The sequence below is a fragment of the Zosterops lateralis genome (genome assembly GCF_965231275.1).
Source record: "Zosterops lateralis genome assembly, chromosome: 21".
In the NCBI taxonomy this organism is placed as follows: Eukaryota; Metazoa; Chordata; class Aves; order Passeriformes; family Zosteropidae; genus Zosterops; species Zosterops lateralis.
In genome coordinates, this window is record NC_139781.1 from 8,148,522 (window position 1) to 8,165,863 (window position 17,342).

Here is a 17,342-nt window from a genome sequence, read left to right on the forward strand (position 1 = left end):
TGCTGCTGGTTGGATTTTCCCTTCCACGTTCATATTTTTTATTATTTCTTCGAACAACTCGTGTTTTTTTTGCAGAGAACTTGGAGGCATTTGAGTCGATTTCATTATGTAGGTATTTCATGCATAGAAATCAGGGAATTTTAAAGGCCTTTTGTAGGAAAGGGCACAGCAGCTGCAGGACACAACATCCTGCGGGTCTGAAGGAGCTGTAATTGTCCATTGTGTCCACTTGCAGACGGAGGGGTTTCCCACCAGAGCTGCCACAATGGCCCATATAATGAGTGGCATCCCAGTTTCCTGTCACTTGGCTGGGTTATGCAAATGTGGACTCCAAAGATCCACAGTGGATAAACACAACGCAGTGGTCTCATCCTAAACAATGAGGGGATGGATAATGCTGGTGTGAGAAGAGGTGTGAGTGAGGCTCAGGGGGGTTCTGAACTTTCAAACCTCCATCCCTTAATTTGGGATCGTTGTATCCTTGGCATTGGTGTCCTGGTTTGGGAAAGGGTTTGTGTGAGCAGGAGAGGAGCCCAGCTGTCAGAAATATCTGTCTGGCCCTTTTCCCGGGTGGATCCACGGTGGATAAACACAACCCAGTGGTCTCATCTTAAACAATGAGGGGATGGATAATGCTGGTGTGAGAAGAGGTGTGAGTGAGGCTCAGGGGGGTTCTGAACTTTCAAACCTCCATCCCTTAATTTGAGATCGTTGTGTCCATGGGAGTGATGTCCTGGTTTGGGAAGGGGTTTGTGTGAACCCAGGAGGAGCCCAGCTGTCAGAAATATCTGTCTGGCCCTTTTCCCCGGTGGATCCACGGTGGATAAACACATCCCAGTGGTCTCATCCCAGCAATGAGGGGATGGATAATGCTGGGATGAGAAAAGGTGCGAGTGAGGCTCAGGAGGGTTTTGAACCTTCACACCACAGCACAAGCCTCCATCCCTTGTCTCACCCTTAATTCAGGATCATTGTGTCCATGGGAGTGATGTCCTGGTATGGGAAAGGGTTTGTGTGAACCCAGGAGGAGCCCAGCTGTCAGAAAAATCTGTCTATTCCCAGGTGGATCTGCGGTGGACAAACACAACCCAGTGGTCTCATCCTAAACAATGAGGGGGTGGATAATGCTGGGATGAGAAGAGGTGTGAGTGAGGCTCAGGGGGGTTCTGAACTTTCAAACCTCCATCCCTTAATTTGGGATCGTTGTATCCTTGGCATTGGTGTCCTGGTTTGGGAAAGGGTTTGTGTGAACAGAGGAGGAGCCCAGCTGTCAGAAATATCTGTCTGGCCCTTTTCCCGGGTGGATCCACGGTGGATAAACACAACCCAGTGGTCTCATCCTAAACAATGAGGGGATGGATAATGCTGGGTTGAGAAGAGGTGCGAGTGAGGCTCAAGAGGGTTCTGAACTTTCAAGCCTCCATCCCTTGTCTCACCCTTAATTCGGGATCGTTGTGTCCATGGGAGTGGTGTCCTGGTTTGGGAAAGGGTTTGTGTGAGCAGGAGAGGAGCCGAGGAGGAGCCCAGTTGTCAGAAATGTCTGGCCCCTTTCCCGTATGGATCCATGATGGATAAACACATCCCAGTGGTTTCATCCCAACAATGAGAGGATGGATAACGCAGGGGTGAGAAGAGGCATGAGTGAGGCTCAAGAGGGTTTTGAACTTTCAAGCCTCCATCCCTTGTCTCACCCTTAATTTGAGATTGTTGTATCCATGGGAGTGGTGTCCTGGTTTGGGAAAGGGTTTGTGTGAACAGAGGAGGAGCCCAGCTGTCAGAAATGTCTGTCTGGCCCCTTTCCCAGGTGGATCCATGATGGACAAACACAACCCAGTGGTCTCATCCCAACAATGAGAGGATGGATAATGCTGGGATGAGAAGAGGTGCGAGTGAGGCTCAGGAGGGTTTTGAACCTTCACACCACAGCACAAGCCTCCATCCCTTGTCTCACCCTTAATTCAGGATCATTGTGTCCATGGGAGTGATGTCCTGGTATGGGAAAGGGTTTGTGTGAACCCAGGAGGAGCCCAGCTGTCAGAAAAATCTGTCTATTCCCAGGTGGATCTGCGGTGGACAAACACAACCCAGTGGTCTCATCCTAAACAATGAGGGGGTGGATAATGCTGGTGTGAGAAGAGATGTGAGTGAGGCTCAGGGGGGTTCTGAACTTTCAAACCTCCATCCCTTAATTTGGGATCGTTGTATCCTTGGCATTGGTGTCCTGGTTTGGGAAAGGGTTTGTGTGAGCAGGAGAGGAGCCCAGCTGTCAGAAATGTCTGTCTGGCCCCTTTCCCAGGTGGATCCATGATGGACAAACACAACCCAGTGGTCTCATCCCAACAATGAGGGGGTGGATAATGCTGGGGTGAGAAGAGGTGCGAGTGAGGCTCAGGGGGTTCTGAACTTTCAAACCTCCATCCCTTGTCTCACCCTTAATTTGGGATCGTTGTGTCCATGGGAGTGGTGTCCTGGTTTGGGAAAGGGTTTGTGTGAACAGAGGAGGAGCCCAGCTGTCAGAAATGTCTGTCTGCTCTGCCGTCTCCCAGGAGGAGGAGCTTTGGATGAAGGTTGGCTTGGAGCCACACGGAGGGAATTTATAACAACTTCAGAAATATTTCCAGCCCTGGTGTACAGTAGGCTTTTTGTTTACCCTCCACTTGCGGGGGGGAGGGAAGCGGGAGGCTGAAGAGACACAATTAATGGTAACGTACCCAAAGTACAAATAAGGGGTGGTGTGTTAAAAAAAGAGGTTTGCATCTGTTATTCCAGGGCTTCCAATCTCTCAGATAGACTGTATCTCCTTTTTTTCTTACGGGGAAACATACCATTGAATTTATTTGATTTATATCTAGTTTTATTCCCTTTAGCTACAATATTTGAGCCCCTTTCTGAATTTCACTCTGCTGGGAAGCCTGTTGGTTGGGAAGTCCTGAATTCCACTGTGAATGTAACACTTTTTTCCTTAATTTTATTTTTTTTTTCTTTAATAGAGCTTTTCATTTGTTTATACTGGACTTGTTTAATACAAACTGGTACTCAAAGGTTGTTGGGTGGGCACAGTAGTTTGACCAGGTTTGCCAGCTCACACTTAGGAGGAGTTTGTTCCCTATGTAAAGTGTTCTAATGCAAATTTAAATAGACTCAATAAAATGCATGAAGTGTTCATTTTGTGCTCGATCATCACTCCTTGGGTTATTCTTACGGTGGGAATGCACTGGAGTACGTGGATGTAGTAGGAATTTATTTCCTGCATACACCACTCCCCTTTGAGGCAGAAAGGAGCTGGAACAGTACAGAATTAACTTCTGGGAACTATTCATTGCATTAGGACATAAACTGAAGAAATAAATCCCTCTATGTCCCAGACTTTGTAAATCTGGCAGTGGCTGATGTAGGATACAAAAGCAACATCTGCAAATTATTTTCCAAGGAAAAGCTGTGACTCCAGGTGCCCATCAGAACCAGGGCCCCATGCAGGGCTCTCAGGGCTGAGTCTCCCTGCAAATCCAGCCAGGATTCCAGGAAAATCTCACACGTGGCTTAAAGCTCCATCCTAAAATTAGCAGCTGAGGTATGTGCAAACACTTAGTGGAGTGGGAAGGAAGTTTTTTAGGGTGTGGGGAGCTGTATTTATTATCCATGTTTCCCTCCCCTCAGTCCCGTTCCTTGGGTAGGAAGTGGGAGCTGCTCACTGAGAGCAGCACGATGACATTGGTGCAGAAGAAGGGACAGGAAGGTGTTGTGTCCCTGAAAAAGGACATTTTGGGTGCCAGGGCAGGGGCTCTGTCACAGCTGGGCTGATGCTCCTCAGCACTGCCCAGCAAGGAGAAGCTGTGGGCAGTTTGGGGGATGCAGGGAGTCAGGATTTTGCTCCAGAGCTCTTGGATAAAGGGGTTTTTATTCATTCCCATGTGCTTCTTGCTCTTGGAGTGTTCAGTTCAATCTGAAGCTGGGTGTTTAACACCAGTGTTAGCTTTGATTTCAGTGATTTATTCATGAGCTGACTCCCACACTCTGTATGAGGAGCTCTTTGCCTGGCAGCTGTTTCCAGCCTCTCATCTCCCTGCAGGATCTCCTTCAGTTTGGGGAACTCTGGATTTGTTCCTCAAAAACTCTTGATCAACCCCCGAATTGCTTAAAGAGCCTTGGCACTCGCGTGTGGCTGACTTCATCCCTCTGTTTATTTTCTTTAATATATTTGAGGTCTTTGTCCTGACCTGTAAAAACTTTATATAACCTTGTTCCTCCCTCTTGGTGCTTAAACTCTGTAACCTTTTACGTTGTCTTACTCCTCCCTTCAGGATATATTTCCAGGGCACATCCAGACCTTTGCAGGGGAATGTTTGGCTGCTTTGCTGCTCCTGCTGCTGGCTGGGAGGAGAAAGGTTGTATTTTGTGACCTTGTGCATCCCAGAGTGATGGGAGGGCAGGAATAGCCCATCCTTTGGGGGGCTTTTCCCCTTTTCTGACTCCTCAGTGGGATGGAGTGTTTGGAAAGAGAAGCAGAGAGAACAGCACAGGTTTGCTGCTCCTCCTTGCTCTTCCCAGCTGTTTCAAGTGTGATTTAACTTTTTCTGGGACTTTTCACATCATAAATCTAAACTCAACTGTGTTACAGCTCCCTAAACTCTTACAATAAATGTACACAGGGAAAATTAACCCCACTTTTTTAGCCTTGGACTGGCTGTGCATTGTCTGTGACACTAATGAGATGCTGCTGCTGCTGCCACATGCTCCAACTGTGCCCCTGAATAAATCCCCTGCTAAGCCGAGCATGTGAAAATCCAGGCGTCAGGTCCCCTCAACAACGATTACTTCATCCCACATTTGTGGAGGGTTCCTTGAGCTCTGGCACTTTACACCAGCAGGGTTCTGGGATTTCAAGGAAAAGGGTTGTATTTGTGCTGGTGTTGGGGATGCTGGGCCAGGAGCCAGCCTGGGATGTGTCCAGCAGGGATGTGTTTGTTACACTGGTTTGAGTCCTCAGGATGCTTCTGCAGGGTGTGATTTCTCCAGGTTGAAAGTTTGAGGCCAGTGGATTTGAGCTTTGCTTGTTGTTTCCTGTAAAAAAATGTCATGAAGGACAAAGTTTGGTTTGGTTTTTTCTTGTGCCCCTGGCACGGCCAGCCTGGGATGTGTTTATTACACTGGTTTGGGTTCTCAGGATGCATTTGCAGGATGTGATTTCTCCAGGTTCTCCAAGTTTGAGGCCAGTGGATTTTAATTGCTCTGGAGCATCAGTTTTGCTTGTTGTTTCCTGTTAAAAAAATGCCATGAAGGACAAAGTTTGGTTTGTTTTTTTCTTGTGCCCCTGGCACAGCCAAGGAGAGGAGCCAGCCTGGGATGTGTCCAGCAGGGATGTGTTTATTACACTGGTTTGAGTCCTCAGGATGCATTTGCAGAATGTGATTTTTCTCCAGGTTGAAAGTTTGAGGCCAGTGGATTTAATTGCTCTGGAGCATCAGTTTTGCTTGTTTTTTTCCTGTAAAAAAATGCCATGAAGGACAAAGTTTGGTTTGTTTTTTTCTTGTGCCCCTGGCACAGCCAAGGAGAGGAGCCAGCCTGGGATGTGTTTATTACACTGGTTTGGGTTCTCAGGATGCATTTGCAGAATGTGATTTCTCCAGGTTCTCCAAGTTTGAGGCCAGTGGATTTTAAAAGCTCTGGAGCATCAGTTTTGCTTGTTTTTTCCTGTAAAAAAATGCCGTGAAGGACAAAGTGCCTGGTTTGGTTTCTTGGGTTTAATAACAGTCTTTAATCTTCCTTTTCAGAGCAGTGGAACAGCTCTGGCACCTCTCCAGACCCAAACCCCAGGGTTTGCCCTGTGTCTGCAGAGCCAGACCTTGGCTGCTCAGTGGGTTTGGAGGTACCAGAGTGTTTATAGGGGTAAAAACCTCGAAATAACTTCATTTCAGGAGCCCATAAAGTTCCTCTCCAGAGCAGAGATTTATGGAATGGAGGTGGGAGCAGTGTGAGCCTGCCCTGAGCATCATTTTTTTGCTCACCATGCAGGTGAAAGGCTGGAAAAGATGCAGTGGAAGAAACAGTTTAATCTCTCTGGGTACTGCTAAACTAAACTAAATAAATCCTAAATAAACTTGGAAATGACTCAGCCTTTGCTGCTGGCACCTTTGGGGTGGTTGTGTTTTAGTTTGTAAAAGACATATCTAAATAAATTGAAATGTTTATGGGATGGAAGAGGCTGGGAAGTGCCCTGAGTGCTGGTTGTCCATCTTCCCTCAAAGTGTGACATGGCCGGGAGGAAAAAGGATGGAAAAGATGGTAAGGGATGAAGGACAGAGGATGAGAAGGGAAAAATGGGAATTAAACCAAAGGAAAACTGAAGGGTGAAAAAAAAAAAAAAGCATTTTGAACTGTGCTCAACTGAGTGGGATTAAACATCAACACAGGCGGAAGAAGAGAAAGGGTGAGAGCCAAGGCATGGAGATATCAGTGGTTGTGAGGATGCAGAGAGGGTCCAGGTGGGGCTTGGGGGCACAGGAGGGGTCCAGGAGGGGCTTGGGGGGGACACGGGAGGGGCTTTCTGCACCCCCACCCTGCCCCAAAATCCCCCCGCTGGCGTTTCCATGATGGGGAGAGGCTCCTTTAGTGCCGGGTCAGAGAGCAGGGCTAAAGCCGGGACAGCCCCAGCTCGGCTGGCACAGGGCTCACACTGCAAGGGGAATCCTCCCTCCTGCACCCCCAGGGCAAAGGGAATCCTGCCTTCTGTATCCCCAGGGCAAAGGGAATCCTGCCTTCTGTATCCCCAGGGCAAGGGGAATCCTGCCTTCTGCACCCCCAGGGCAAGGGGAATCCTGCCTTCTGTATCCCCAGGGCAAGGGGAATCCTGCCTTCTGTATCCCCAGGGCAAGGGGAATCCTGCCTTCTGCACCCCCAGGGCAAAGGAAAAGGGAATCCAAAGCCAATCCAAAGAGAATCCTGCCTCCTGCATCCCCAAGGCAAAGGGAATCCTGCCTCCTGCACCCCCAGGGCAAAGGGAATCCTCCCTCCTGCACCCCCAGGGCAAAGGGAATCCTCCCTCCTGCACCCCCAGGGCAAAGGGAATCCTGCCTTCTGTATCCCCAGGGCAAAGGAAAAGGGAATCCAAAGGCAATCCAGAGGGAATCCTCTCTCCCGCATCCCCAGGGCAAAGGCAAAAGGAATCCAAAGCCAATCCAAAGAGAATCCTGCCTCCTGCATCCCCAAGGGAAAGGCAGTACAAAGGGAATCCTGCTTCCCACGTCCCCAGGGCAAAGGGAATCCAAAGGGAATCCAAAGGCAAACCAAAGGGAACCCTCGCTCCTGCATTCCCAGGGCAAAGGCAAAGGGAATCCAAAGGGAATCCAAAGGGAATCCTCGCTCCTGCACTCCCTGGGCAAAGGGAATCCTGCCTTCTGCATCTCCAGGGCAATCCAAAGGGAATCCAAAGGCAATCCAAAGGCAATTCTTGCTTCCGCATCCCCAGGGCAAAGGGAATCCAAAGGGAATCCTGTCTCCTGCACCCCCAGGGCAAAGGCAAAGGCAATCCAAAGGGAATCCAAAGGGAATCCAAAGGGAATCCAAAGGGAATCCAAAGGGAATCCTGCCTCCTGCATCCCCAGGGCAAAGGGATTCCAAAGACGATCCAAAGACAATCCAAAGGCAATCCTCGCTCCCGCATCCCCAGGCAGGGATTTCTGTCCCCACCCCAGGGTGCCGATGTTTTGGGGTCTCTCTCCTCACTCTCATTTCCTCCTCCTTTCCCCACTTTCCCTGGGCCGTGTTTTCCTAAAATCTCCCCCGGATCTGCCTTTCCTTGCTCTCGAAGCGGTTTCTCCCCGGTATTTAAAAAACTCCAATCCCAAACCAAAGGACAGTGGGACATCCCAAACCCATCCCGGTGTTTTCTCCTTTTGGAGATTTGGGGGCTCAGGGACAGCCCAGCCCATCCCCCCTGGGTGCACCTGGAGCAGCCTCGGGAATGGATCTTTCCCAAATTGTTGCTTTAAATAACGACGGCTCTAAGATGTGCATTTCAACACAAGGATGATTTTAAAAAAATTAAAAATTAAAAATCTTCTGCCACTCCTCAGCCCTTCAAAGGAGGGGCAAATAGGGGAGTTTGCCTTCTTTTTTTTCCTTTCTTTTTTTTTTTTTTAATTTTTTATTTTATTTTATTTTATTTATTTTATTTATTTTATTTTTTTCCCTGTAGGATTATAATACTTAAATCCTGGGAAAAAAACAAACAAACAAAAAAACCCAACCAAACAAACAAAAAACCCAAAAAAACCCACAAAAAAACCAAACCAAACAAAAAAAAAAACCCAAAAAACCCCCCAACCCCCCCCCAAAAAAACCCAGACAAAAACACCAAAAAACCCCAAAAAACAAACCAAACCAAACAAAAAAACAACAAAAAACCGCAACCTCCCCCAAAAAAAACCCCAAGAAAAACCCCCAAAAAAACCCAAAAAAACCAAAACCAAAACCAAAACAAAAAAAAAAAAAAAAACCAAAAAAAAAAAAAAAAAAACAAAAAAAAAAACCCAACAAAAAACCACAAAAAAACCCTCCCCCCAAAAAAACCCAAAAAAAACCACCCCAAAACAGATGGAGAAGAAGACAATGAAAGAAAACAAACCCAGCTCAGAGGCTGCTCAGAGAGGAGCAGTGGCACATCCACAGAACAATATATTTATGTCTCACTCTGTCTGTAAACTTAAAAAAAAAAATCTATAGATAGATAGATAGATAAATGCCTTTTGCACATATTGGTCTAAACCATATGCAATTAAAACTATTAAATTAATACCAAACATTGACATGTGGCTCGTGTTTGATATATAAAACATACTTGTCATTACAGATATTTAATATGTAAAACACACATGTGCTTTGCAGCACAAATATCAGCTATTATATCTAATTAACTTCTTTTAATCCATGATATTTCAATGTTAATGTACAAATAGATATTTAAATACTGAACCACTGTGTTATAGTAATGGAAACATCCTTTTATTTTGTTGTGGTTTGGGTTTTTTTTCTCATTCAGAGCCTTTTTTTGTGGAAAAACTCGGGGTTTTGTGTTTTTCTTCTAGTTTTTCCATAAATTAGGGCCAGATCCAGCAGCCTGGAAGAGCAAGGAGGTGACTGATGCTCCCAGTCAAGCTGAGAGGGGATTTCCATGCACAAACACACCTTTGGAAATGCACATATATATGTATATATATATATATATATATATATATATATATATATATATATATTTATATATATAAACAACCCCATTTTACCCCTCCTAAATTCTCCCCCAACTTTCCACCCATCCCAAGAAGATAATTTCTAATATCAAGCTAAAATTGCCACTTTTTTTTTCTGGTGCCTGTAAGTGAAGGGTTGTGCTTCCCTCTCCCTGCTCTGTCCCTGCACAGCTCAGAGTCCTCTGGAGGAGTTCACTGCTTTGAATCTCTGTTTACCATCTCTTATCTCCTGATTTTTATTTTTTTTTTTAAACACTATTTGCAGTAAATATCCTCAACTTGAAAAAAGGGCTGAAGTGCACATTAAAAAAAAAAAAAACCCACCCAAAAAAACCAAACAAAAACAAAACACTCCTGAGTTATATAAAATTAATGCACGTGTCAGCTTTCATCTAATGATTTAGAAATTTAGATCTAATGATCTAAATTTCATGACAATTAAAGCACCTCATATAAACAAATCATTAATAGAAAACCCTGGATAAAAAGCTGTGTTTTCAGTTATCACCCCTGATCTTTCCCAACCTTCCCATAACTTCTTTTGTTGACAAAATGATTAATTCTCCTGTGACCAGGAGGTACCTGGAAGGCCCCATGGAAGCCTCATGGAATAAATAAATTTAATGATGTTTAAAACCATCCCTGGTGCTGTGGCTCTGTTGGAGCCCCCAGTGGAGTGAAGATGCTGCAGCCCCTGGAGATTTTACCCTGGGTGGTGAAATTCAGACCTAAATGGGAATAGAAAACACCCAGGAGGCTCCCGGCTCACCCTGAGCACCCTCAGATGTTCTCAGGGGTGGATTTTAAAATAATTTTTACTTTTAAATGCCTCAGTGGGATGAGGATCATCCACTTCCATCTGTCACCCTTCACCAGCTCATGGGAACATCTCCCCCAGTTTGGTTCCAGGACTCAGAATTTCCTCAATGTGCATCAAACACTAAATAAAAACAATTCCCAGGATATTCCCTTGCCTCTCCAGCCCCTCTGGCAGCACCTGGAAAAGCTGCTGAGAACCACGACCAGCTATAAGGAGAGACCTGGAAAAAACACAGCAACAAATCCCTTTTCTTTTTAAACTGGTTTATTCTACACAAATCTTTTAAACAACATTCATAAAACATTAATTACAAAAAAAAAAAAGTGCTAATAATATGGGGTAGGTTTTTTTTTATTTTTATTTTTATTTTTGTGTTTTTGTTTTTTTATCCCAACAATCAGAAATTCACATTTTGAAAGGACAGGCATACTTTTTAAGAGACACATTCACTTTACTTCCAGATACAAAATTTCGAGGGGTTATAAAATCACTTACAAGGAGCAGATGTAAAAAAAGAAAAAAAAAAAAATTAAGCTTCAGGATTTGATTTCAGCAATTGAATTGAGCAGCTGCTTTTGGACCACTGGCTCTGCTGCTCTGCCCAGCAGGCCTGGGCACCTCCCAGGGTTAATTTCAGAGCCACACACGACTCCAGAGCAGACAAAAAAATGGGATTGCAAAGCTACCAACAGGCACTGCAGCCTTTTATTGAGCCTTTCTAGTGGGTACAGACACGGACAGGCATCCCACCCCAAAAAACCCCATGGGCAAAGCTGTTTTCCATCAACAACAGAACAAATGCCAGCTGTGACAGGGAATCTGCTGAGCAGGGTGATGGCAGCAAGCTTGGAGGTCCTGCTTCAAAAAAATCACAAAAAAACCAATTATTCAAAACGGCCAAAATTCAAGCCTCCACCCCTGGTGCTCTTATGTGGAGCCAGCTCCAAAATCCACTCATCTGAAAGCAAATATTTGGCTTCATCCTGCTGGATTTTAGGGCAGGGGTAATTTCCTAATTGCCCTCAGCCTCCCCAGAAAAAAAAAATAAAAATAATAATAAAAAAATCCTGCCTCTGGCTCTAACGGGTTTAAATGGCTGAAATAAGATATGCTGGGAAAGTTTCAGGCCTGGGGAGGTCGTGTTCTTTCTCAAAAGGATTGGGTTGAACAGCCAAATCTCAATTGGGTTCAGGCAATTTGGCCAGGGCCCACCAGGAGGGGAACATCACCTCGGTGCAGAAACCTGCTCCAGTAAACAACTCATCTTACACACCACGAGGAAAAAAAATCTACAAAAAAAGGACAAAGAAAGAGCTGAATTTCTTGGTAAAACCAGCCCTTAAGTCTTGTCTTTAATGCTACAGGAAGGGCTGGGGGGAGGTGGGTGCAGGGTGAGTGGGGTACAAAAAAAAGGAGAAATTTGGAGGTATAAAGCCTCTCCTAAAGCCACATTTTGCAAAAAAACAAGAGGGATTTTGTGTCTTTCCTGTCAGCTGGAGGATGGATCCCAGCCCTGCACCCTGCAGGGTTTCACCACTGAGGTTCATGGCAAGAGGGGACATGGGGACACTCACAGGGTCTGGCCTCGAGGGCAGAGCACTCAGGGCACGGCAAAATATTTGCAAAAAAATCAATCTACAGGGGCTGTGCAGGTGGTCCCACCAAAGGCCAGTGATAACCCCCCTGTCACCAGGGTTTAAGTCCACAGGGTGGTTGTGCCAGGCAGATAAAGGACCTGGAGCACTGGCACAGGCTCAGCCCTCTCAGAGCTCCATCCATCTCTGTGTTTGCTTTCCCACCAAGGGCTCTCAGAAAGAAATGAAAACAGCTTTATTTTGGTTTGTTACTTTGCCCACAGAGCCCCTTTCTCTGTGCCAGTTCCGTGCCTGAGCACCTTGGAGGAGGATTTAAGGAGCACTTGTCAACCACATCGTTGTCCCCAAAGGTTACAAGGGTGGCTTGTAAGGACCCAAAAGAGCTGTCAAGTCCATGTTTGGTGGCATAAATTGGAGGGAGAGGTTTGCTCTGCTTGCCTTGGCTTTCAAAATCATTCCAATTTTATGCTTCCAGCTGGAAAAAGGAGAAGAAGGCTCTGCCAATTATGAAGCTAAAATAATCAAGGTGACCCCAAATGAAATTGTGGGGTGCAGGAGCACACAAAAGCCAGGAATGGTTTGCAGGGATGAATGGAGAGACAGCAAAGGTCTCAGCTGGATCTGTGCCCCTGCATTCAGAGGATTTGATCCGAGCTCACTTTTATCCAGGTGAGGATTTAAATGGCCACTTATAGCAACAAGTGTCAGACCCAGAGCAGGGAGATCCTCAGCACCAAATTCAGGCTGCCCAGAGCAAAGTGCCCTTGGCACCCACGTACCAAAGAGAGCCTCAGCTGCCACTCAGAGCATTCCCATGGCACTGCCAGGGAAGGAAAGGCAGGAATGTCCTTGCCCCAGCTGCTGTCACCTCCCTGCTGGCTCCTCCAGGCAGCTCAGCCCAGGGAGGGATGAAGCTCCTTGAGTGGCAGCCCCAAAGCACCACCGTGGTGGGAGGCAGAGCCAAAACCTCCTGAAATTGGGGCCCCCCAAACCCCACAGTACCACAGCAGACCTGCAAAAAAAAAAAAAAAAAAAAGCCCTGGGCTTGGCTGGCAATTAGGATGTGGCCTTCCCACAGCTCCCACAGCAGAGAAATGTTAGGAAACCTCAACCCCAGGCGGAGAGAGGCCAGAATTTGATAAATTTAAGCTCTGGGACTTTGAAACTTGTGTTTGCCTGGCTGCAGGACCTCAGGGCAGGGCAAGCTGCAGTGAAGCAGCTCCTGCATATTGTTTTAAAACTGAAGAAAAAAAGCTCTAAGCCGTGAATCATGGAATTTCCCAGGCAGCTCCCAAAGCCCTGCTACCCTTCCCATGACAAACACAACCACCCCTGGAGCCCTTCCAGTCAGCTGTCCCCCTCCATCCCTCAGCCAGAGCGAGAGGAGTTAAACCAGATGCCTCACTCTGCCACAGAATAATAACAATTAAAAAAAAAAAAAAAAATAAAGACAACAAGTTGGTTTTGAACAGCCTTAAGGTAAAGATTTAAGAGGCAGCCCCAGCCCAGCCCGAGCAGGCGCTGCTGGGACACGTCCTGTGCTCACTGCACACTTACATAAAGTTCTGCAAACAGCCCGGCCATGGGGTGAAATGGGGCCCTCTCTGCTCCCTTTTGCTCCTTTTCACCCTTTTCCCACCCCAAGGGGCTCAGCCCAATCCCCTTCCCCTTCTGGTTCCCAAAACTGGCCAAGCCTGGAGTGCTGGGCTCCCCCTTCCCTTCCCAGAGCAAGGGAGCAGGGCAGGAATCACAGCCTGGCACTCGCAGGGCAGGCAGAAGGGTGGGTTTTAATTAAAAAATTGAGTAAAAGGGGATGTGGATGTGCTGGGCTAGGACAAGATGACCCTGGTGGAACAGGAGGGGCTTTGGGATGAATTGTTGGCAGCAGTGAGGGACACATTTGGTGTCCCATTTGGAAGGGATGTTTGGAGAGCAGTGCAACCCCTCCCTGTGCACAGACACTCCAACCACACAATCCCACCTCCCACATGCAGAAATCCTTGCAAACTGCCTGGTATTCAAAAGGGCCAAACTAGACCCCAGCAGCCTGACAAACAAGCCCCAAATATTCCCCGTGTGTTGACACTGCTCCAACCTTTGCCCTTCCCATCCCCATCTGTGTTTGCTGATGAGGAGACCTTTCATGGCTGTTGTCCAAATCTGCCTTCTCTGCTGCAGAATGTCCCCACCAAGGGCAGGATTTCGACCAGACAAGGACACTGAGTGTGGGTTTGGGATAGGATGAGGGGTGGCTTCCTCTGACCAAGAAAGCACCATCCTCAGTGGAGGGTCAATAATAAAAACCATGGGGAAATATCAAAATTTAGGGCTGACACAGTTGCTCTGATGCCACTGCAGGGCTAAGCACTGAATGCAGACTCCTCCCAGGGCAAGGACCTTTGCAGGCATATGGAGCAGTTAAGGCAAGTGGAATTCTGCAGAAATTTGGGATTTGAACCATAAATCACCTTAGGAGCCAGGGAGGCTTTGCCACACAAAATCTGAGTGCAGCCATCAGTGGGTTCAGCTCCCTCAGCCCAGATGGAGTTTGGAGACAGCTCTGCTCATGCTCTGCCTGCTCTGAAGAAGCCACTTCTGGAATTTAAATCTCTCATAATCTCTCCTTTGGGGGGCATTAAGGTCCAAAATACGATTTAATGAACTTCATCAAACTCCAATGTGAATTAATGCCCCAAAACTCGCAGGAGTTACAACGAGGAGGTTTTTATTTCCTTCAGCTGTTAGAGGGCTTTGAAGCTGCCCCACTGCCAAGGCTCCCACCCAAAAAAGCACCACATTAATGCCCTGCCCTAGGCTAAGTCTGGCAGATCCCAGCTGGAGCTGGAGTTCTGTGGTTCAAGCCCTGCCTCCTCCTGCAGCTTCATCTGCCTCCCGTGGCTCCCAAAACTCAGTGATGAGCCACAGCAGACGATGCAATGCAGGCCATGGAGGGTAAGAACAGTCATGGAAAAGCCTATCCAAGAAAGGGACAAGTAGACATCTCATTTTATATCATAAACAGACACGTCACAACACACCAGGTAATTTTCCAGCTCGTACGGGGACAGAGGGGCCACAAGACCACAAGACTTTACAATGCATCAGCCAAAAGGGGTTAAAAACAGGGCCAGAGGGACATGCAGGGTCCTGAGCCTATTATGTACAAAAGTCCCACCACTGCCAGTGGGAGGGGCCTCCATGGAGCCCAAATTTCCACAGCAAAGACAAGTCCTGGTGTTACAAACCCCCACACTCGCCCAAGGAGACCAAGGGATGATTCCCACCTCATACATTCCCCTTCAAACATCACAGTTTTTTTAGTGACAGGTGAACAAAATGAAAATCTGATGAAAGGATGGGTTTGCAGTCAGGATAAATGTGAGTTTTGTTTCTTGCTCTCTCCCAGGAAAAGGTTCCCCAGTCCCAAGCTGGCTCCTTGTTCACACAGGGACCCACCAGGGCTGGAGGACTTCCCTTCTCACTCATTAGCCACGCTTAATTAGCAGTCCCTGGAGATGATCATGGAATGGTTTGAGTTGGAATGGACCTTGAAGTTCATCTCATTCCAGCCCCTTGCCACGGACAGGGACACCTTCACTTTCCCAGGTTGCTCCCAGCCCTGTCCAACCTGGCCTGGAGCACCCCCAGGGATGGGGCAGTCACAGCTTTCCTGGGCAATCTGAATTTCTACAATTCCCTGTGGGCATTGATGGATCCCTGCCCGAGGCTGAGCTCTGCTGCCACTCAGTGTGGTGGGTATCCACTGCTGTGTGATTTCCTTGCACTCTCTCCCCTCTCCCCCTGGATCAGCACTGACCCTGCACCAGCTCAGTGACAACACACGGGCTACGAGTTAAATGCTACTGGGGCTGTCAAACCCTTTGGAAAAACTGGGATTCCCCACCAATACTGACTCGTGCTTATTGCTGCATAATACACAACTGGCCCCCAAAAAACCAGCAGTGCCCTGAGCCAGGAGCATCCCCACACCCATGGGTGCCCCAGTGGAGAAACCACCTCTGAGCACGGAGCTGACCCATGGCACAGGGGCTTCTGTGCCCCAAAGCCACCAAAGTGCCCATTTTGGTGACAATCCCATGGATTTGCCCCACCCAGAGCTGGGCACAGGGGCTCTATCCCAACTCTCTGTGCCTCAAAGCCACCAAAGTGCCCATTTTGGTGACAATCCTATGGATTTGCTCCACCCAGAGCTGGGCACAGGGGTTTCTATCCCAACCCTCTGTGCCTCAAAGCCACCAAAGTGCCCATTTGAGTGACAGTGACAATCCCATGGATTTGCTCCACCCAGAGCTGGGCACTGTGGGCTGTGCAAGGAGCTGCCCCTCTCTTTTTGCAGCTCGAAAAGCCCAATCACGAATTGCTGGGTGGTGGAAAACGGAGGTGGAAAGGAGCCAAGGGACCTGCTGGTCTCATCCAGGCGTTTTTAAGGCATATTTTGCAGGAAGGGTGTGCTCCCGATGGCTGGAGCCAGCTGAGCTCCCTGTCATCCCAGCTGCAGCTCCCTGGGGGTGTGGGAGAGCAGCGGGAAAGGAGGAAAAGAAGAAGATGAAAGCGGGACTCGCTGACATTTATTTGGTTTGTGCATCAGACTAAAGCAACGTTTCCTCCTTCGGATCTCTGGCTCCAGAACAGCCCCAGGTGCTGGACGGGGAAGGGGCTGTGTCACTTGGATGTGACACCCGAGTGACACTGGAGGAGGAGGAGGAGGATGGACAGCTGCAAGGTTCAACAAGTTCCATCCGTGGCCTGCTTGGAAAAGGCATTTATTAGCTGTAAACCTCTGTTGTGACGTATAGAAAACCGGGGAGAGGAGCTCGATCAAGTTTGAATCCTGGTGAGAGGTTTTTCTCTTTAGAAAAAATTGTTAGAGGGGAAGAAAAAAAAAAAATTAAAAAAAAAAAAAAAAAAAGTGGCTTTGAAATCAAAACTGTCCCACAAAAAAAAAAAAAAAAAAAAAAAAAAAAAAAAAAAGCCTTTAACTAGAAGAAATTTTTTTTGTGTTTTCTCCTTTACAAACATAGTGCATCACTGGGAATTCTGGTCCATCTGGGAAAAAAAGGGAGCTGTGCTGGGGCTATGGATGGAGAGGCTGCTGGTGTCCCGGGAGGAGGAACCAGGGAGGTCACCCTGGGTGTCACATATGTGCCTCGGAGGCCGGGCAGCCTGGCAGCAGCTCCCCGTTCACCACGGCCTCTGACACCAGCATCTTGTCTTTGCCAGAATCCAGGCGCTGCTTCTTCAGCATCCTCTGGTGGACCAGCGGCACCACGGAGAGCACCAGGCCGCCGATGATGGGTGGCACCCCGGCAAAGTAAAAGGCCGCGTCGTAATTCCCGAAATAATCGTTGAGGTATCCTGGAAGAGGGGAGAGATGAAGTTAGAGCTTTAATGAGCTCATTAGTTTAATGATCTGCTTGTTCTCTCCTTCCAGCGCGGTTTGCGTCACCCAACAAGATTTGGGGAGATTTGGGTTTTTAAAATAATCTTTTTTATTTTTCCGTTTGAATTTCTTGGAGTTTTTACGCCCCGGATTAAAGGATGTGTGCAGCCAGCACTGTGTACCAAGGGAGTGGAGAAGGAAAGCCTCAGCCATCCCTCCTGTTCCACCAGAACAGGACACAATCGGCCCCATCCCAGACAATCCCAAACGCAAGCTGAGAC

At 47.5% G+C, this 17,342-nt stretch overlaps 1 protein-coding gene across 1 annotated transcript in view; it reads right to left on the reverse strand.

Annotated features, from left to right (window-relative positions):
- Positions 1-10,409: 10,409 nt before the first annotated feature.
- Positions 10,410-17,342, reverse strand: part of SLC16A2 (solute carrier family 16 member 2) — a gene marked incomplete at its 5' end in the record, with an annotated part of 46,773 nt that continues 39,840 nt past the window's right edge. Inside the window, one exon of the mRNA XM_083876266.1 lies at positions 10,410-17,036. Within this exon, the coding sequence (XP_083732392.1) occupies positions 16,816-17,036 (221 nt within the window). The 3' untranslated portion in view covers positions 10,410-16,815. The remainder of the gene's footprint in view (positions 17,037-17,342) is intronic.